Source organism: Rattus rattus, chromosome 18 (assembly GCF_011064425.1).
Source record: "Rattus rattus isolate New Zealand chromosome 18, Rrattus_CSIRO_v1, whole genome shotgun sequence".
Lineage (NCBI taxonomy): Eukaryota > Metazoa > Chordata > Mammalia > Rodentia > Muridae > Rattus > Rattus rattus.
This window is the reverse complement of record NC_046171.1, coordinates 5628616-5650610: the sequence shown is the minus strand read 5'-3', so window position 1 is coordinate 5650610 and position 21995 is coordinate 5628616. Positions and strand designations below refer to the sequence as shown.

At 51.4% G+C, this 21995-nt stretch overlaps 1 protein-coding gene across 1 annotated transcript; it reads left to right on the top strand.

The window, feature by feature from the left end:
* Positions 1-309: 309 nt before the first annotated feature.
* Def6 (DEF6 guanine nucleotide exchange factor) lies at positions 310-21368 on the top strand. The gene is made up of 11 exons (XM_032888535.1): positions 310-417; positions 9173-9313; positions 9812-9997; positions 11988-12224; positions 12319-12465; positions 15596-15704; positions 15819-16117; positions 17882-18048; positions 18135-18333; positions 20447-20537; positions 20700-21368. The coding sequence occupies exons 1-11, from the start codon at positions 322-324 to the stop codon at positions 20918-20920; spliced, it is 1893 nt and encodes a 630-aa protein (XP_032744426.1). The 5' UTR covers positions 310-321; the 3' UTR covers positions 20921-21368.
* Positions 21369-21995: the final 627 nt, after the last annotated feature.

Here is a 21995-nt window from a genome sequence, read left to right as displayed (position 1 = left end):
GTCAAGCCCCCTCCTCTAGAGCTAACACCGGGAGCCTTGAAAGGTACTGGGACAAGCAGACTTCTAAAGTCTGAGGGAGCCAGGCCCAGCCAAGGAGGGGCTCTATCTCGGGGAAGGATAGCCCTGGTCCCTTGCAAGGAGTGAGAAGCGGAGTGTGGCTAGAACAACTGGCCAGGCGCTGGAAGCAAGAGGGAGCAGGCAGGTGGAGCTCTCGCTCTGCAGCGCGCCAGGGCCTCTCTCTGCGGTCTGCAGCCGTTTGCATTTCCTGAAACCGGATCTTGGTGTCAGAGCCGCCCCTGGGCCGGGGCGGGCACCTCAGCCATGGCCCTGCGCAAGGAGCTGCTCAAATCCATCTGGTACGCCTTCACTGCACTGGACGTGGAGAAAAGCGGCAAGGTCTCCAAGTCTCAACTCAAGGTGAGGGGGCATCCTTGGGGCTCAGGGGAGGCTGACTCACCACACCAGTTCCCACCCCTGGGAGTCAGCCACGGAAGCCCTTGCTACCGGCAGACACCTTACCATCCAGCAGCCCTGGCCCTGGGTGGAGTCTGACGCGGAGTGACAAAACCAGCGGAGCTCAGTGGATGCTTCCCAGAGGCCCCAGGTTTGTGTCACCAGAACCCACTGTCCAGAACCAAGTACCCTGACTAGACAGTGGAGGTGGCATCGCGAAGTTCTGAGTTTCTTCAGTAGCCAGGCCCCCTCCTAGGCTCCTTGTGGGTTCCCCAGCGTCATGCTTGGGCACGTACCCCCGCTCCTCCCTGTGGCTTCCTCATGGCTTTGAAGAAAGACAGTTAGTTAGTGCTTGCCAGTTACTCCCTTTGGAGCCGAGAGCCTCCTCCATTTGCAAAGCGAGGGCTAATGTGGGCCAGCTAAGGGGTCATGGCCAAGGCTCCACAGTGTTTGTGGCTCACGGCTCACCGTCCTGCTCTGCCTGTCAGCACAGGAACACAACAGGTTGGGGTGTTTATCTTATGCCTTGAGACCTCAGGCTGAGGGTAGCAGGGGAAGCCAGGCCTGAGAAAACTCCTTCTTCAGTGACCACCCCCATCCCAACTCACCCCCCCCCCCGCACCCCCTGCCACTGTACCACTCCTATCATCTTAAAACCATTAGGCCTGGACAGCTCTCTCTCCTTCCTGGGTAGGTGTCCTTTTCCCAGGGGGTTGGGGTTGGGGTAGGGGATGTAGGGGGAGACACCAGAGGTCTGGAGTCTGCAGGAGCCAGGGAGACCCGGAGCCCAGTGTAAAAGCAGCCTCAACTCTCTGACCCTGCTAGGGGTCCAGTCAGTCTCTGTAAATACTTCATCTAATGCTCCACGCGAGGCTGTGTCTCCCTCCCACTCTCCCCTCAGAAGAGTGGGGCTATTTACAACTTCCACTGTTCACAACCAAGACAGGAAGCCTGGGAGGCAAACGGGACAGAATAGGCCAGGCCCACCTCCATCTCAACCCCGATATTGCTGAAGTTGGGTCCTAAGAACTCAGATGCTCCAGTTAGTTATGTCCCCACCTTCCCCCCCCTTAGCTGGATTTGGGAGCATCTAACGACTGATGTTCTACTTCCCCAGGAAGGAGAGAGTCCAATACCACCTCTGGTTCCCTAGAGAGGCAGGTTAGCCCTTCCCATGTAAGTCCCCCCTCATCCCGCCTGGTTGAGTTCTGCCCATGAAAGAAAACTAGATCGTCCAGATACCACTCCTGTAGAAACTGTGACCCCATTCACCTTCCCCCTGACTCTGTCTCTTTAGTACCCCACCACATGGCTTCTTGGACACTGTGTTCCATCTCTGTGACTTCTGACCCCTCTCTAGGCTCTCCCTGTGACCTATGTGCAGAGGGTACAGCCCTCAGGCAGTTCTAATTTTTGGTGTTATCAGTCAGGAAGGCCTCCCAACTAGAGTCCCCCCCACCCCCATTCCCCACCCCCCCACCCCCCCCCCCCATCCCCCACCCCTCGCCTCTGGGTTAGCTTCTGACTGGCCCCATTCCCACCCCACCCCCCACTCCCCCGGCAGCCACAGGTTGAGCATTTCTGGGGAAGATTCTCTAAGAGTGCTCACTGCGCACCTCCCAGCTCGAGTACAGCCCAGTCACAGTGACATCTCTGACCGTACAGGACTAACAGTAAATGTCACACCTGCCCCACAGGAAACTTGTCCACTCTCAAACAGAGAGTTTGGGGCCACGTGGAGGTGAGGCAGAAATGCCAAGGCCCCTGCATGTGAGGGAAGGGTTTCTCTCCTGGGGGCCCTCTGTGGTGGATGCTGGGCTGGGAGGGAAGTAATAACACTGTTGGAGGTGGGGAGAGGCAGAGAAGAGTAATGGAGAAGTGGTCAGAAGGCAGAGGAAGAAGCAAAGGACAGAGAGATACACCAGCGGGGTACACCCTGTCTCCTGTAGAGATGAGGGGAGGGCTTGGGTTTAGATGGTCCTAGCCTTGGTACTCTCTGCTTCGGACAGGTAGGAAACTGTAGAAAACCCTCTCCCCCGTCCCAACCCCAGATCAGGCTATGTCTGAATCGCCTCTTCTCCCCTCCAAGTGCTCATGGAGGGCTGCCTTGGCTAGCCTGGTGCTTCCTGCTGAGGCCAGAGGAAGAGAGGAAAGGGTTGAGAAAAGCCCAAGGGGCTGTATGTGGGGTCACACCTGCCATCCCAGTCCTTAAGGCTGAAGCAGGACACCCCAGGGATTGTCTCAAAAAAAAGAAAAAAAAATCAAGATGCAAACAAACCCAGAGGATGGAGAGTGGTTTGGTTTTTTTTCTGGGGGTAGGAGGTGGAGGGCGGGAGAAACGCGCTTTTCTTCCATGAAGTCTTATTTGCTTTTTTGGTTTTGTTTGCTCTGTTCTGATTGTTTTATCCGAGGCTGCCCAGCACTCTTCTTATTTACATGTTATTGCATTTACGTGTGTGTGTGTGTGTGTGTGTGTGTGTGTGTGTGTGTGTGTGTGTGTGTGTGTGTGTGATGACTGCAGTGTACATGTAAAGGTCAGAGGACAGCTTAGGAAGCCAGTTCTCTCCTTCCACCAGGTAGGATCCCAGACATTGAGCTCAGTTAGCTGGATCAGGACAAGCACCTTCCTCCTGCAGGTCTGTACTGCGTTTCATTGCTTTAGAAAGTTCGACTTTTGCCTAGCTTGGTGTGAACGGTGGAAAGGGACCAGTGAGAAGAACTGTCCTGCCCTGGTGGACTCAGACTGGGAGGTCTTGCCACAGTACCTTGCCTTTAATCCCAGCACTCAGTGTAGCCCAGGCTAGCCTCAAACTCACACTTCTGCGTCTTCCAGGTGCTAATGGCCTATGTCACCATGCCTGGCTGTATCCTCTAAGAGAATGTCTTGGAACCTATGTAGAAGTCACACCTGTGATCCCCACCACTAGTACCGGGGATGGGGTGGGGGCTGAGGTAGGAGGATTGCTGAGAAGTTGAGGACAGTCTGGGCTACAGTGTAAGATCCTATCCAAAAAAAAAAAAAAAAAAAGAAAGAAAGAAAGAAAGAAAGAAAGAAAGAAAGAAAGAAAGAAAAACCAAACCAATAAGGAAAAATTGACAGAGTAGTCTGTTTAGGGAAGGGATTGCTTTTGCTTTTCGAGGTCACTGCCTGTTGCTTTTGTGGGGTTCCAGCTTTGTGTGCGCCCCTCCCCCCACCTCCCCGGACAGGGGTCCAGGATCTGAAGGCTGGGTACTGTAGAGCCAGACCTTCCATTCTCATGGTCAGTGTAGACACAACAGCCAATTTCCTGGGTCCCCAGGGAGAAGGGCTTCATCCCACACCTACAGAGGAACCTTATAGGCACAGGGCTGTCCACTCTGAGGTCAGGGACTGAGGGACTCCAGATGACAGCACATAGAAAATGCAGACACCCAGACCCTACCCCCTGGAAACTGTGAGTCAGGGAGGGGTAGGTCTTTCAGTTTCACCTGCTCCCGTGGAGACCAACATGGGGGACCTTGAAGTTAGACCCTGGGCACCTCACTTCCTCCCAAGCCTCCATTTCTTTACCTGAGAAGCTCAGATAATGAGTCCCTACCTCCTGGCCCCCGGGGTGCTGATTGAGATCTGCAGTGAGCTCCTGCCCCACCCCTGCTCTTTCCTTTCCTGCCCGGTCCCGCCCCTCACCCCACTTTCAGGCGTAGGAAAGTCTCGCAGTCTGAGGTCAGCCTCTCTGTGCAGAGGGCCCCAAGCGTCTAGAGCCTCAAGTCCCACCTCCTCATCCAGACGACTGACAGCCCCAGCCCTGGGCTCTGCGGAGTCAGTTATGTAGGGTGCAGATGAGGAAACCGGGATGTGTAGGTGGATACAAGTGAACATCCGAGGAAGGGAACAGGCCTGGAGACGCAGCTTAGTGGACGGAGGCCTTGTGCAAGTGTGCACGGGGCCCAGGGTTGGGTTAGTCGAGCACTGCCTAAGCTGGCCATGCTAGAGAACACGTTTTGGTGGGAGAGACAAGAGGATCAGGAGTTCGAGGTCATGCGGGATGGGTTTGAGACCAGCCCAGACTAGCTGAGAGCCTGTCTCTAGAAACGGAACAGGAATGGGTTGGAGAGATGGCTCAGTGGTTAAGAGCTGAGGACCCACATGGTGACTTACAACTTCCTCCTCGTAACTCCAGTTCTATAAAGAAGCAAGATGATATTGACCTTTGATCCCAGCACCAGAACACTGAGTGAGGTAGGACGGGGAGGCTACGGAGTGGCACCCTGTCTTAAATGCCCCTCCCCCATTTTTTTCTGTCATAAAGACAATGCTTATTCCAGGGCTAAACAACAGACGGGCTGGAAGAACTCAGCAGGTCAACGCGCCTGCTGCCAAGCCTCACATCGCCAGTTTGATCCAGGGCATCCCTCCTGTTGCAAGGAGAGAACTGACTCCCCATAGGTTGTCCTCTGAGCACCACACACGAGCTGTTAAAATAATAGATTTAGACAACAAAGTGTACCCTTCACAGCTATCATTACTCTGCCTGGTCATTAAGTTGTGCTATGAAATGATCTTGCGCTGTCCCGTTTGCGAGTTCCGGGGTGTCACCCATTCGGAACTTCTAAGCCAAACCCTTCCCCCAGAGCTCGGTGGATGTCCTCCCTGAATCTGTGTCTGCCGCCTGAGTGACTTCTAAGAGCTGTGAGGTGTTTACGCTCCTCCTCCCCCCCCCCGCAAATAAATTAATGTTAAAACAAACACACCATAGGAATGGCTCTTGAAGCACCAACTGCTCTTGCAGACGACCCGACCCAGGACGGGCTCACAACTGTCTGTAACTGCAGTTCCAGACGATCTGACGCCCTCTGCTGGCCTGTGCAGGCACTGCATACACACGGTGCACAGCCAGATATGCAGGCAAAAAAAATACCCATATACTTAAAATAAGGTTTCCATCGTCTAGGTTATTTTTATTTAAAGGGGTATTTAAGACCTAGGAATAACTAAGTAGTTAAGAGTTCATATTCTCTTGAAGACCCAGCCGAGGTTGGCAGCCAACCACAGCCTGTATAACTCCAGCTCTAGGGAAACTGATGTCCTTCTCCGGCCTCTGAGGGGACCCACAGTTATCCGCACATACCCACACGTAGATAGGCACAGGCACACACATCACATAATTAAAAGTCAGATGAACCTTCATAAAATGAAAAAAAAATAAAAGAAATTCTGGGTCAAAGGTCACATCCAATTTTAAAGACATATATATGTATGTATGTATGTATGTATGTTTGTATGTATATGACTTGCTTATTTTATGAGTACAATGTAGCTGTCTTCAGACACACCAGAAGAGGGCATCAGATCCCATTACAGATGGTCGTGAGCCACCATGTGGTTGCCGGGAATTGAACTCAGGACCTCTGGGAGAGCAGTCAGTGCTCTAACCACTGAGCCATCTTTCCAGCCCCTCAGATGTCCTGAGTTACAGGCAGCTGTGAGCCACCTGATGTAGACGTCAGGAACTGAGCTTAAGGTCCTGTGGAAGAGCAGCAAGTGCTCTTAACCTGCGCCATCTCTGCTGCCCACACCCGATTTTAAAATGAGAGATTCCTGAACACTATGAAGATGTCTAATGTAGCCAGTGATGGTGACCTACTTCTGTATTCTCAGCTTTGGGATGTGGAGACAGGAGGACGTTGATTCAAGGTGATATTTGGTTAATTGTGAGTTTAAGGCCAGCCTTGGCAATGCAATATACATATACTTATATATTATTATCTATTCATATAGTGTTTTTTTTTTCTTTTTTTGGAGCTGGAGATCGAACCCAGGGCCTTGCGCTTCCTAGGCAAGCACTCTACCACTGAGCTAAATCCCCAACCCCCTATTCATATAGTTTTAAAGTTATATGCACAACTATATCTAAAACTAACTCAATGCTGGTGGTAGGTTATTAAAGCTCCCATTTCCTTAGTGTTTGCTGTTACTGTCTTTTGCATCTTTAACAAATAGATTTTAAAAAACAACAACAAACCCACTTTCCGCACTAGACAGTCACATTCCCTGCGTGCAGACCCGAGCCTGCACATCTCACAGTCCACAGCAGCTACAGCCCATTTTATTGAAAGCAAAACCAAGGCTCAGAGCGTGAAGGGGTTTATCCAAGACCACACATGCCTTCCCATGCCCCCCGTCCTTACTAGAGGGTAGCCATTTGGCTGGGGCTTTCCAGGAAGCATCCTCAAGTAGGTGCTTTGAGAAGAGACACAGCAGACGGGACTCTCAGGTGCATACCATCATTTTATTTTATTTTTATTTTTTATTTTTTTTTCAGAGCTGGGGACCGAACTCAGGGCCTTGCGCTTGCTAGGCAAGCCCTCTACCACTGAGCTAAGTCCCCAACCCCCATACCGTCATTTTCTTTTTCTTTTTCTTTTTTTTAAAGATTTATTTATTTTATGTATATGAGTACATTATAGCTATCTTCAGACACCAGAAGAGGGCATCAGGTCCCATTACAGATGGTTGTGAGCCACCATGGGGTTGCTGGGAATTGAACTCAGGACCTCTGGGAGAGCAGTCAGTGCTCTTAACTGCTGAGCCATCTCCCCAGCCCCCATACCGTCATTTTAAACAGTCTGTGATGCCCTTTGAACCCAGCACTCTGGAGAGGCAGAGGCTCCAGATCTTTGTGTGTTCGAGGCCAGCCTGGTCTACAGAGTTCCAGGACAGCCAGGGCTACAGAAGGAAACCCCATTTCAAAAACGAAACAAAAGATAATAATAAAAATAAAAAAGACTGGGGGTGTCCTGCACTGTATTATTGAAGCAGTCACTGGACTTTTAAATGCTGAACCTTGAGCTAACAACACCCCTTAGATGGACCACAGATAAATTAGCCAGAACTTTCCTGAATCTAAGTCATAAGGAGAAACGCAGAGGGTTTAAGGGAAAGGGTATTTACTGGCTCTCACAGCCAGAATTCCAGGAATGGGGCTGGGAGAACAGCTCAGTGGTAGAACACTTCGCCTAGCATTAGCAAGGTACTGGCATCATCCCTTAGCATAGTACACACACACACACACTCACACATACATATGCACATGCACACACACACATGCACACACACATGCACATGCACACACACACACACCACACACAAATTATTTATTTGGTTTTTTGAGAGTCTCATGTAGCCTAGGCTAGCCTCCAATTCCTGATCCTTCCTTCCTCCTCCCAAAATGCCAGGACCGCATGTCTGCTCACTACATGTCTGCTCACCATGCTTGTGATGCCTTTACATTCTTTTTCTTTAATTAAAACAGCAATTTGGGCTGGAAGGACAACCCAGTGTGTAAAGGTGTTTACTGACGAGCCTGACATGGTGGAAGGAAAAAAAAAACAAACTGGGTCCTTCAAGTTGTCCTCCGACCTCTGCATCTACAGCTTGGCTTAAGCCTGATGAATAAATGTAATAAGAAATTTTAGGTCATTTTATGCAGTGGCTGGTACCTGGGGAGCCATGGCAGCCTCTTCTTTCAGACAGGGTCTCTCACTGTGTATCCATGGCTGGCCTGGAACTCTCTATGTAGACCAGAATGGCCTGGAACTCACAGAGACCTCCTGCCTCTGCCTTCTGAGTGCAGGGACCAAAGGCATGCTCTACCATTCCCCACCCAATAAGTGACTATTAATTTTAACATTATTTTAACCACACTGTCGGTGATTAAGCATTGTAACAGAATTTCCCCCAAAACCCCTTCCCCCTCTTTTTTTAACCAAATCTTCTAGTTCAAATCAGCCCTTTGTCTTAGCATCACCAATCTCCTTAGCCATTACCCACCCCACCCCACACGCCATCACTGCCACTCTGCTACCTTTCCTCCCTTTTCTCCATCTCATGGGGGACCATTTCTCACTGACCATTTCTCACGGGCATTTTCTGAACCTTCTTTAGCTCGCTTCCCTGTTCAGGGGGCCCCTCCTCACATCACACTTGCCTACATGCACATGGCACCCTAAATATTGAGTCTTTGGTTAAAAGTGACGAAGTCGGGTTGGGGATTTAGCTCAGTGGTAGAGCTCTTGCCTAGGGAAGCAAGGCCCTGGGTTGGGTCCCCAGCTCGAAAAAAAAAAAAAAAAAATGATTGTTTCTTTTTTTTGGGGTTGGGATTTAGCTCAGTGGTAGAGCGCTTGCCTAGGAAGCGCAAGGCCCTGGGTTGGTCCCCAGCTCGGGAAAAAAAAAAAAAAAAAAAAAAAAAAAAAAAAAAAGTGACGAAGTCAAGGGTCCTGCCCCAGAATGGCCCACTTACTCCCTGCAGATAGATAGCCTAGCCCTCGTTCGTGACCAGACCTTGGGCTCTGAAATCTCACCACGTCTGGGCTCCTGAAGTGTATCAAAATAACCAGGAAGAGTCCTCTGTGGTCTGAAACCCAGCTCCTGGGCTCTCAATGTGTAACAAAATAACAACAAAATAATGGGGAAGTGTCCTCCCGGGTCTGAATCCCAGTTCTGCCAGCCGAGTGGGCCCTCAGAGTTTCTCCTCTGTCACCTGGGGACGGACAGGGATGGTTGCTACGGCAGTGATGTGAACGAGGGACACAAGAGTCTGCTTGTGTGTGTTGAGTAGGATGCTGCTCACAGAGAACTCAGCCAAGGCAGGGCATGGGCCAGTGAGCAGACCAGGTGGACTCGGTCTTCTGGCCAAAGTCGGATTGGGATGCAGAAAAGCAACCTGTCGCTCTGTCCAAGGTGCTGTCCCACAACCTGTACACGGTCCTTCACATCCCTCATGACCCCGTGGCCCTGGAGGAACACTTCCGGGATGACGACGACGGCCCCGTGTCCAGTCAAGGATACATGCCCTACCTCAACAAGTACATCCTAGACAAGGTGAGGAGCTCGCGGGGGAGCGCCCCTCCCCCAGCACCCTAATACCCTGCCTTCTACCCAAACACTCCACTCCCCCAGGAAACTCGCATTTCTGTCTATGCTGTCTGTTCCTGCCCCTCAATCTCCAATCACCACTGCAGCCACCTCCCCTCTATTGTCTGTCCTCTCTCTTAAGCTCCCTATGTCTCCCTGCCTAAGCCCACACTAACTTCCACCCTACTCTTCTCGGCTGTTCCTGTCTTCGCAGGTTCTCATCCCCTGGGCTTCCCTTCCTCTCTCCCATGGGCTGAGAAATTAGTTTCATTCTTGCCACAGAAGCTAGGGTGTGAAGGTGGGAAGCACTGGAGCGTCTGAGCCAACTTGAGTTCAGCCTTGGGTTTGGCAGGACGGGGAAGTGGGGGGGCGGTGTCTGTAGACGAACTCAAGACGCCAGGCTGGAGCTTCATCTGAGAGCACACGAGGATGAGGAAGCTGGCTGACTCGCATGCCTCACGGCAGGTGGAGGAGGGGGCTTTCGTTAAGGAGCACTTTGATGAGTTGTGCTGGACACTGACGGCCAAGAAGAACTACCGAGTTGAAGGCAACGGAAACAGCCTGCTCTCCAATCAGGACGCTTTCCGTCTCTGGTGCCTCTTCAACTTCCTGTCTGAGGACAAGTACCCGCTGATCATGGTTCCGGATGAGGTAAGGGTGACGTCAGAGCCAGAGGGTGGAGTCACTGGGGGCCCAACCCCTGGCAAAGCCTTAGAGGAAGACAGAGTACCTTTGGGCATTCGCAGATCCCCTAACTTTACCATTAACCCATTTCCCATCGGGGGACTCCGCCAAGTTCTTGAAGGAAGAAAACGAGCCACAGACGTTTACATTCTATGGCAGCATAAAGGCCCGGCACACTGCTAAGCTTTTAAAGACCATTCAGATCCCGCAGCGGGATTCGATGGAACAGCAGGGTTAGGCCCACGGGTACTCTAGAAAAGTCCTTTGTTCAGGGAAAGGGAAGTAGTGTGCAGACAGTAAGTAACTCCCTAGTTACTCAAGGTGGGCAAGCAAGTCTGGCTTTGGCCCCAGAGGTTTCCTTTATTTTTTTTTTAAAACTGGAGAGCCAAACAGACTCCAACGATACAAAGCATGCTGGGGGAAGAGGCCAGGAGCCTGGGCTCTGCTTCCTTAGTTCTGGGGGAAATAGGAGATCTGAACGAATACTTTCTACTAAACCCCCAGTGGTCCCCCCAGAGTGTCATCCGTAAAGAGAGTTTCCCAAGTTGCTGGGGCCAGTGTGGACACTCTCAGCATGTTCTTGCCAGTTGAGGCAGAGCAGTCCCTCAGCGAGTAGAAAGGTCCATGCCGCCGTGAGAACGAACTGAAGCAGGATGTACCCCAACCACCACTTCCTGTTCGTCTACCATGGGTTTCCTGTGCCTGCCCTGCTTACCCCCAACCCTGGTCCCATTGATCTCCCACAAGGGAAGGCTCTCAAGGGTTGGAGATTGGCTTTGGAATCAGAAATCCAAATGGAGTCCTGGCTGCCTCCTGTGTGCTGTGGGACTTGAAGGAAAGTCACTTCCCACATGGCTCCTTAGTTTTCCTCATACGCAAAGTTGACTGCATCGGGTAGAAGGGTTTTTTCTTTTTGCTCTTACAAGACCAGTTTCTCTGTGTAGCCCTGGCTGTCCTGAAACTCACTCTGTAGAGCAGGCTGGCCTCAAACTCACAGAGATCCACCTTCCACCTACCTCTGCCTCTTGGATGCTGGGATTAAAGGTGTGCACCACCACCACCCTGGCCAGGTAGGAGAGTTCTTATACTATGTCTGATGTGGTGATTTGCCACTCTGCCTGGCCTCTCAAGTCCCACCTGACCCAATTCTCTATCTATCTATCTATCTATCTATCTATCTATCTATCTATCTATCTATCTATCATCTATCTATCTATTTCTTTATACCAGGCCATACTATATAGAACACACTTGCCTCAAACTTACAGAGATCTAGACCAGGCCATGAAGGCATACACCTCTAATCCCAGCACTTGGGAGGCAGAGGCAAATAGATCTCCGAGTTTGAGGCCAGCCTAGTCTACAGAGCGAGTTCCAGGATAGCCAGAGCAGCTAGGCAGAGAAATCTTGTCTTGAAAAACCCAAAAGAAAACCTCACAGAAAACCCTCACAGGGGTCTGCCTGCCTCTGTGTCCCAAGCAAGTGCAGGGCATGTACCACCAAGCTCACCATGACCCTACTTTTAGTTTATAGCAGAGAGGAGGTGGTCTTAGGACAGGGAAGACAGAGGATGTCTGGGCTGTGGGACCCCTGGAAAAAACCTCTCTCAGGCTGGAGAGATGGCTCAGCGGTTAAGAGCACTGACTGCTCTTCCAGAGGTCCTGAGTTCAATTCCCAGCAACCACATGGTGGCTCACAACCATCTGTAATGAGATCCGATGCTCTCTTCTGGTGTGTCTGAAGACAGTAAGACAGTGTACTCATATAATAAATAAAATATAATAATAATAATAATAATAATAATAATAATAATAATAAGAAGAAGAAGAAGAAGAAGAAGTGCATATTTTTTAAAAAAGAAAAGAAAAAGAAAAACCTCTCTCCTGGTTTCCTCCCCATGCCCTTGTCCCTTGCCCTGGAGTCTGCTGAGGTCACCTGGCCTCCCTCTCTCTTCCAGGTTGAGTATCTGCTGAAGAAGCTCCTTGGGAGCTTGAGCTTAGAGATGGGCCTCGGGGAGCTGGAGGAACTCCTGGCCCAGGACGCCCAATCAGCCCAGACCTCCGGGGGGCTCAGCGTCTGGCAATTTCTGGAGCTCTTCAACTCAGGCCGCTGCCTGCGGGGTGTGGGGCAGGACTCCCTCAGCATGGCCATCCAAGAAGTCTACCAGGAGCTCATCCAAGACGTCCTGAAACAGGTCCGGCAAGCCAGGAGCCCCGGAGGGGACCCTAGGGAGCCGGCGGGGTGATGGAGACCCCGGAGGCCTCTCACCGCCTCACCTCTGTCCGCAGGGCTATCTGTGGAAACGAGGGCACCTGAGGAGGAACTGGACCGAGCGCTGGTTCCAGCTGCAACCCAGCTGCCTCTGCTACTTTGGGAGTGAGGAATGCAAGGAGAAACGAGGCACCATCCCCCTGGATGCGCATTGCTGTGTGGAGGTGAGGACGCAGAGTGCGGACCGGTATTGGGAACAAGACTGGTGGGCAGAGGGGTTGGGGATTTAGCTCAGTGGTAGAGCGCTTGCCTCGCAAGTGCAAGGCCCTGGGTTCAGTCCCCAGCTCCGGAAAAAAAAAAAAAAAAAAAAAAAAAAAAAGACTGGTGGGCAGAGGTTTCCGCTTAGAGTAGGTTAATGCGTCTCACACCCACCTGGCTGCCCCAAGGCCACGCTCATCAACGGTGGGCACCGTTTCCTTTTGTAGTGTAAGGGGTCAAACGCAGTGTTTCCTGAATGATAAGACTGGTGTTTCACCGTACCAGTCCAGTGTCAGCACTTAGAATCCTAAAACCACCCAGCAGATGCAGAAGCCACCGGTGGATTACTAGACTTCAACAGAGACTTCCGAGGGCCTGACTCAGACCTACACTTTGCGGCCAATCTTCCCGTTCCCCTTTCCCTTTGACACGGGGTTTCTTAGTGTGGCATTGAACTATATAGTCAACGTTGACCTTCGATTCCCAACGCTCTTCTTGCTTCTACCTCTTAAACGCTGGGATCGTTTGTGTGTGTGTGTGTGTGTGTACATGTTCCCGTAGGTGTACATACACATATATATGGAAATCGAAGTTTAAACTAGGGTGTCAATCCTCAGGAGGTAACTGCTTTGGTTTGTTCCTCTCTCTCTCTCTCTCTCTCTCTCTCTGTGTGTGTGTGTGTGTGTGTGTGTGTGTGCATGCGCATGTATGCACATGTGTGCATGAGTGTGTCTGTGTTCCAGTCATCCTCAGGGGCCATTCGCCTTACTTTTTGAGAGAGAGCCTCTCACACTAGGACCCAGTTCACTGACTTAGATAGGCTGGTCGCCAGCAAAACCCTGGCACTCTCTTCTCTCTGCCTCCCAGCACTGGAATTGTAACATGTCTCATCCTGCCTGGCTGTTTTCCTTGATGCTGGGTTAGGACTCAGGTACGCATGCTTACACCGCAAGCACTTTCCAACCGAACTACCGCCCGCCTCTCGCAACCTGTTTGTTTTTGAGACTGGCGTGGATCTTGCCTTGTAAGACAGGCTGGTGGCCATCAATCTCTGGCATCTGCCTGTGTCCACTTTTTCAGTGCTAGTATAAAAGCACGTACTACGGGGTTGGAGATTTGGCTCAGTGGTAGAGCACTTACCTAGCAAGCGCAAGGCCCTGGGTTCAGTCCCCAGCTCCGAAAAAAAGAAAAGAAAAAAAAAAAAGCAGCACGTACCATCATGCCTAGCTGTGATGACATCACACCCAGCTGTGATTACATCATACCCACCTGTGATGACATAATGCCCACCTGTAATGACATCATACCCACCTTCAGATGGACTCTAGGGACTGAACCAAGATCTTCTCATAGCTGAGAATTTCATACAACTTCTCTTGATCATGTTCACCTCCCATTCCCCAACTCTTCCTCCGTTCACCCCTCCCCTTGCTCTACTATGTCGATACTTTGTATCTTTTTTAAAAAAAAATCTTTCAAGATAATTTGCACCTTACAAAGTGCTACACTCTTAGAGAAGACCAACCCTTCCTCTCCCAGCAACTAACAATTTGCCAGTAGCACCGCTGCCTGGGGTGGGATAGTGTGCCCAACTCCCCTCTCCTTGCTGGGATCGGGTCTGGCTTGGGTTTGCACAGGCTTTATGTGTGCCGTCAAAACTGCCGTGCCATGTCCAGAAAACAATGTTTCCTTGTAGTCACCAGCCGCCTCAGGCTCTTGCAGGTTTTTCATCCCCTTCTGAAGTGATCCCTGAACCTTGGGAGGGAGTTTGTGGTTTCTATGTCCCCTTTAGGGCCGAGCATTCTGCAGTCTCTTACGCTGTGCCCACCATCTACTGACCACAGAAGCTTCCCAGCCTAGGAAATACCCATGAGTCATTAGGAGTCAGTTTCGTACATACCCTGACCGTTTAGTAGCATGGTCATTTTAGGTTATGGCCTCTGGGGCTTATGACCTGCGTGGGTGCTGAGTGTAGTTTTTGCTACCCCTAGGGAACGGCTTGCGCTATCAGCCCCAAACCTGCTTCCATTGAATCCATGGATAGAAGACAGACAGACACACACACACATACACACACACACAGTGGCTCAATTCCTTTCTTTTTTAACATTTGTTTATTTTATGTGAGTATTCTGTCACTCTCTTCAGACACACCAGAAGAGGACATCAGATCCCATTACAGATGGTTGTGAGCCACCATGTGGTTGCTGGGAATTGAACTCAGGACCTCTGGAAGAGCAATCAATGCTCTTAGCCTCTGAGCCATTTCTCCAGCCCCCAATTGTTCAATTTCAACTTGCCTTCTTGGCACAATTGCTGGGTATTATTAAACTCCCGTGGCTAGCAAGGCCTTATCAATACTCTTAGCTCTGCACCCCCCCACCTGCCCTAAACTTTAGTTTTGTGTGTGAGCAGCCACGTAGGTGCTGGGAGCCAAACCAGTTCCTCTGCAAGGGCAGTAAGCAAGCACTCTTTTTTTTTTTTTTTTTTTTAAGATTTATTCATTTATTATATGTAAGTACACTGTAGCTGTCTTCAGATACACCAGAAGAGGGCATCGGATCTCTTTACAGATGGTTGTGAGCCACCATGTGGTTGCTGGGAATTGAACTCAGGACCTCTGGAAGAGCAGTTAGTGCTCTAACCACTGAGCCATCTCTCCAGTCCAGATAGGGGGTCTCATACACAGTCCTGGGCTTCTGAGATGCACATTCTGATGCAGGATGCCTGCGGTGAGACAGACAGACAGAAAACACTAGTGCAGACACACCACTGTCTGCACACACCACTGTATTATCAGTATCCCCCAAACCTTCGAAGAAGAGTAACATTTAAGAGACCAGCAGTTGTAGGTGCTGAGGCCCCGGGCACAGGTTCAAAAATGTACTATGTACTAAACCTTATGGAGAGATACCGAGATGAAAATGGCTCGCACGCACCCATCCACCGCAGACCATGCATACTCAGGGCAGGGTGGGAAAGGTCCCAGAGAAGATGGTCAGCCAGGAGGAGGAGGAAGAAGGTGGAGGTGGGGCACTGCTGGGGCAGATGTGGCTCCTTTCTCAGCGAAGTCACCTGGCCTGGGACATCTCCTAGGTGCTTCCGGACCGCGAAGGAAAGCGCTGCATGTTTTGTGTAAAGACTGCCAGCCGCACGTATGAGATGAGCGCCTCAGACACGCGCCAGCGCCAGGAGTGGACGGCCGGTGAGTACGGGCCTGAGTCTAGCTGGCCCTGGGTCGTTTCACCCGAGTGACCCTTGGAGCCCCTTTGCGGTGGTGGCCTGGGCCCGGGCTGACTCCGTCCCGCTCTACCCGTAGCCATCCAGACCGCGATCCGGCTACAGGCAGAGGGGAAGACGTCGCTGCACAAGGACCTGAAGCAGAAGCGGCGGGAGCAGCGGGAGCAGCGCGAGAGGCGCCGGGCAGCCAAGGAGGAGGAGCTGCTGCGGCTGCAGCAGCTGCAGGAGGAGAAGGAGAGGAAGCTGCAGGAGCTGGAGCTGCTGCAGGAGGCTCAGCGGCAGGCGGAGCGGCTGCTGCAGGAGGAGGAGGAGCGCCGCCGTAGCCAGCACAGGGAGCTGCAACAAGCTCTGGAGGGTCAGCTGCGGGAGGCGGAGCAGGTGAGGCTGGTCCAGAGGGCGGGGCCGAGTTGCGGGGCGGGGCTTAGGAAGAGGGCGTGTTCTGGGGCGGGAGAATGCGGGGGGCGTGGCCTGGGGCGGGTTGGGGTGGGGTCCGTGACAGGGGAGTGACAGGACGGGGAGCAGGGCCTAGGTACTTGGCGAAGCTTAGATGCAGGGTATAGTTTAGGGTCTTGAGGATGCTATGGGAGGGGCCTAGATAGGGTGGAGCCCAACGGCTGAAGGATGGAGGGGAGATAGAGGCTGAAAGATGCTGTGGGCGGGGCCTGAGGGGCCCTTAGGGGAATAGGTTGGAGTGAGGCCTGGATGTTGTGGGTGGTGGGATGGGGCCGGAACACCGGGTAGAGGCTAGGGAAAACCGCTGGTAGAATGTGACCTGGTTCAGAATTCTTTTCTGAGGGCAGGGCTTGGGCCGAAGAAGCTGCTTAAGACCTCGTGATTGCAAATAATTTGGAATGAAATCAATCTAGACTTGAACTAAATTTTAGCAAAACCAGGCTGGGGAACCATAAGATGGGACGCGTGTGAAGGACAGAGACATCTGACTTTAAAATCGAGAATTATCAATTCTGGAGCTGGCTCAGAAAGTAAAGGTGCTTGCCACCCACACCAAGAGTCCCGAATTCCGTTCCTGGAGCCGGAAAAGATGGGCAGAGAGAACCAGCTCCACAAGGTTGTCCTCTGACCGCCACAGGCATGCTGTGGCACGTGCGCCCATTACACCTCCTCAAGAGTTGTGAGGGCTCAGACACGCACTGAGTCTCTCCGTATCAGGAACCAGAACTCTATTCATGGGGATGGGATGAGGATTCTGGGAAGATAGAAGGAATTTAATAAAGCCAGGCAGGTGTGGAGGCAGGAAAGGCAAGAGTTCAAGGTCATCCTTGCTACTTTGGGAGTTTGAGGCCACCTTGAACTACCTGAGATCCTGTCTCAAAGAACAAAGTAGGTCTCGCGTGATAGCCCCGCAGTTAGGACCACTGGCTGCATTCTCAGAGGACCCAACTTGAGCTGTACACACACTTGGGAGCTCAGAGCCAGCCGTTGGATCCCGCACCTTCTTCTTGCCGCTGGGTAGTGCTCTCATGTGCTGCACAGACTTACATGCAGCCAAAACACCCATGCACACGACCTAATAAAAACCTTAATAAAGTAATAAAATAATAATTAATAGTAATAATAATAACCTGGGTGGTGGCGGCACACGCTTTTATTCCCAGCACTCGGGAGGAGAGGCAGGAGAATGTCTTTGAGGTCAAGGTCAGCCTGGTCTACAGAGTGAGTTCCAGGACAGCCCGGGCTACCCAGAGCAACTTGGTCTCGGAAAAAAATAAGAGTTCAATAACTTTGGGTTATTTTAATAATTGCCGTCCCTGGCACCCACCATAATAATATTATAATTGTTAGGGTAGGAGCTAGGAAGGGATTACCTTCGTTTAATGTTGGTTTATCGCAATAGAACATATTATAATGTTTAATTACATGTAATTATAACTGGTGTTGTTTTGTGCGAGGCTGGGTAGCGAACACAGGGCCGTGGGCAGACTAGGCAAGCCGAGCTACAGCCCCGGCAAGCATCTAATTATCCTTTCTAAAGTCAATGCAAGAATAATCTAAAGATTCAGGGTCTGGAACAGCTCAGATCAGGAAACCCCAACTAGAGAGCCAGGGTTGGGGAGTTGGAGAGAGGCAGTAGCCTGCCTTTCTTCTCCCGCATCCCACTGACCGGCTCGGCGCTCCCCACAGGCCCGGGCCTCTATGCAGGCTGAGATGGAGCTGAAGAAGGAAGAGGCGGCCCGGCAACGGCAGCGCATTGCGGAGCTGGAGGAGATGCAGGAGCGGCTGCAGGAAGCTTTGCAACTGGAGGTGAAAGCTAGGCGGGATGAGGAGGCCGTGCGCCTCGCCCAGACCAGGTAGGCACGGTAGCCAAGGGAACCTTTCCTGCCAGCGCCAACGCGGACCCTCCTGGGCTCTGAGACGTCCCTGTGCACTCCGGCAGGCTGCTGGAGGAGGAGGAGGAGAAGCTGAAGCAGCTGATGCATCTGAAGGAGGAGCAAGAGCGCTACATCGAGCGAGCGCAGCAGGAGAAGCAGGAGCTTCAGCAGGAGATGGCGCTGCAGAGCCGTTCCCTGCAGCAGGCCCAGCAGCAGCTGGAGGAGGTGCGGCAGAACCGGCAGAGGGCGGACGAGGACGTGGAGGTGAGATTCCGACGGGGAACCCGTAGAAGATCGGGGAACCAGTATGTCATAGCTCCCACCTCCAGACCTGTCTTCAAACTCGCATTATCCTCAGCTGGCTGTGTTATCGCCTACAAATTGCCTAATAACTGTCTGAAGTCTCTCATCCGGGAGAGGAAGCAGTGTATTTTATGCGTGGCATTTAGTATGCAAATGCCGAATCTCATGCAGCTGGTTTGCCAATATGCTATAAACCTGGGTAGAATCCCTCCCCGCCCCACCCCCAAACACTTCCTAGAGCTTGAATGCCCGTAGAAAAGGTTCTAGTTTGGTATATTGTCGTTGTTTTGGTGGAGTTTTTAAAAAATCTTTTGTAAAACTTTTTAAAATGTATGTGTATGTGTGCTTTGCCTGCATGAATGTCTGTGCACCACGTGCGAACAGTGCACACAGAGGCCAGAAGGTGTTAGTTGTTGGATCGACTGGGTCTGGAGTTACAGTTCTAAGCCACCATGTGGGTGGGAGAACCCAACCCTGGTCCTCAAAAAGCAGCCAGTGTTTTTACTACTGAGCCATCTCTCCAGCCTAATTATGTATTTTTTTATTTTTATTGTTTTTAAAAAAATTTTTTAGACTTATTCATTTTTTTTAAAAAATATTTTATTTATTTAATGTATATGAGAACACTGTAGTTGTCTTCAGATACACCAGAATCCGTTACAGATGGTTGTGAGCCACCATGTGGTTGCTGGGAATTGAACTCAGGACCTCTGGAAGAGCAGTCAGTGCTCTTAACCACTGAGCCATCTCTCCAGCCCCCAGACTTATTCATTTTATGTATGCGAGTACACTGTAGCTGTCTTCAGACACACCAGAAGAGGGCATCAGATCCCATTACAGATGGTTGTGAGCCACCATGTGGTTGCTGGGATTTGAACTCAGGGCCTCTGGAAAAGCAGTCAGTGCTCTTAACCACTGAGCCATCTCTCCAGCCCTTGCCTTTGGTTTTTCGAGACAGAACTTCTCCGTGAAGCCTTGGCTATCCTGAAACTCATTCTACGACCAGCAGGCCAGTTAAAAATAAATTTTTAAAAAGTATGTATGTATGTATGTATGTATGTATGTATGTATGTATGTATTTGTCTGGCTGGCAGAGACATTGGAGAAACAACACAGATACTGGAGAGGTGGCCCAGTGGTTAAGAACACTTGTCACTCTTACGGAGGACCCAGGTTTAGCCCCCAGCACCCAGCTCACAGCCACCTACGACAACACAGAAATGTTAACATGGGAAGGGATGGATCTGCCCACCCACCGGACCCCTGCTTAGGGCTCTGAATGCTGGAGCAGACTCTCCTGTGAGGTCCAGGAGAATTTTGTCCTACAGCACTTTGAGTGCTTTGGTACCCAGCCTATGTTCCTGGGTAGGACATTGAACGTGTTTCAAATCTGACTGTTGTTAACTTTTTTTTTTTTTCTTTTTCTTTTTTTCGAAGCTGGGGACCGAACCCAGGGCCTTGCGCTTGCTAGGCAAGCGCTCTACCACTGAGCTAAATCCCCAACCCCTGTTGTTAACTTTTGTCTAGGAAGTTAGATAAGGTTGTAAAGGCACTCAGCATATCTTAGCAGCTCGGTAGATGTTGATGATGATGATGGTGGTGGTGATGATGGTGAAGACTGTTGATATATATATATATATATATATATATATATATATATATATATATATATATATATATATGCCCAACATGCATGCAAGACTCCTCAGAGGCTGGAAGAAGGCATTGGATCCCCTTGGGACTGGAGTTACCATAGTGCTGGGAACCAAACCTGGGTCCTGTGCAAAGATCAGCAAGTGCTCTTAACACTCTCAAATTCCCTTCCCCCACCCTTTTTGGGGCAGGAGCTCCTGCAACCCGCGCTGGCCTCTAACTCATTATGTAGCACAGGCCTTGACCGCCCTTTGTGTCTACATCCCAAGGGCTAGCACGACAGGCATGCGCGGCCATGCCCAGCCTTCCTAGGGAGGAGCTGGGTAGCTGTGATCAGATTCTCAGGGCCTCTGAGCCTGACGGGGACAGCAGAACTCCACGGATGGCAGTTCTGACCCACTCCCACTACCTTGCCCCGCAGGCTGCCCAGAGGAAGTTGCGCCAGGCCAGCACCAACGTGAAACACTGGAACGTCCAGATGAACAGGCTCATGCATCCGATCGAGCCTGGAGGTGAACCTTCCCCGGTTTGGGAGGGAGAAAGGGAGGCTGCCAGATCTCCCGGGTCACGGAGGTGGAACTGAAAGGTCAAAGGACTCCCAGGGCCGAGGCACGACCCTCTCTTCTCCCATTCCGACTCACTTTCCCCCTTTGTCCGTCTCTTCTCTCCACCAGATAAGCGTCCCACCACCAGCAGCTCCTTCACTGGCTTCCAGGCCCCTCCGCTCGCCCGCCGTGACTCCTCTCTAAAGCGCCTGACCCGCTGGGGGTCCCAAGGCAACAGAACCCTCTCGGCCAACAGCAGCGAACAGAAGTCCCTCAATGGTGGGGACGAGACTCCCATCCTGGCTTTGGCCTCTCAGGAAGAGAAACTGGATGCAGCGCCAGAAAATTAGCCTCCGATGAGACCCCCTTGTTCTTCCGATGCTGTGTCCACGGACCTGGTCCCAGCAGACCTGTGGGTGACTCCCGCCTCTGGTAAAGTCCTGGTGCTACCACCTGCTGACCAAAAGCCAGTCCAGGATCGGACTAGGTTGCCATTCTCAGCAGGCCGAGACCATGGAGGCTGTCCGGGATATTAATACTTGAGAATATGGTTTTGTGCTTCAGCCTAAAGAACACTGGGGCCAGAGCTGGGAAAGATGAGGAACGGCCAAGACGCCCCTTAGGCTGGAGAGATGGCTCAGAGCACTGTCTGCTCTTCCAGAGGTCCTGAGTTCAATTCCCTGCAACCACATGGTGGCTCCCAACCATCTGTCATGGGATCTGGTGCCCTCTTCTGGCCTTCGGGCACATATGCAGGCAGAATGCTGTACCCGGAACATAAATTTTTCTTAAAAAAAATAAAAAAAGATCACACGCCCCTCCCTCCAGATTGAGTCACGGAGACATATTTCCAAATAAAACTGCTCACACCTGCCCACTGCTCCTGCCCCTCCCTCCCTCCCTCCCTCCATTTATCCCTCCCCCCACCTTGAGTTCAAGTTCTAGGTCTCTGGGGCAGCAGGTGTGGTGAGGCAGTTAAGGAACACGGACTGTGGGATGAACTCGGCTCTGCTACTTTCTCACAGGTGAACTTCATCCCCCCACATGGGCCTATGGAGAGGATCATAGCCCCTGATGTAGCTTCCTAAGCGGAGCTCGAGCTTGGCACAGTTGCAAGCACCGTCATTACTAGTGTCTGAGGTGTTTATTGAGCATTTACTGTCTACCCTGAGGCCACCCACATTACTTCATTCCCAACGAAACCCTAAGTGCTGAGTGACTGTTATGTTAACTGAGCTTCTCCCAGACAAGACATTTGAGGTTCTAGACTCCACGGAGTTTGCTTCCACTTCTATATCCCTCATCCCAAGCCTGGGACGTCCACTGGGATCACCGTTCTTTATATCCTTGTAACTCTCTCTAGAATGGTTTGTGTCTAGACTGTCCCCTCATTGAGCCTCCTGAGAAGAGAGTCACTCTATGCTC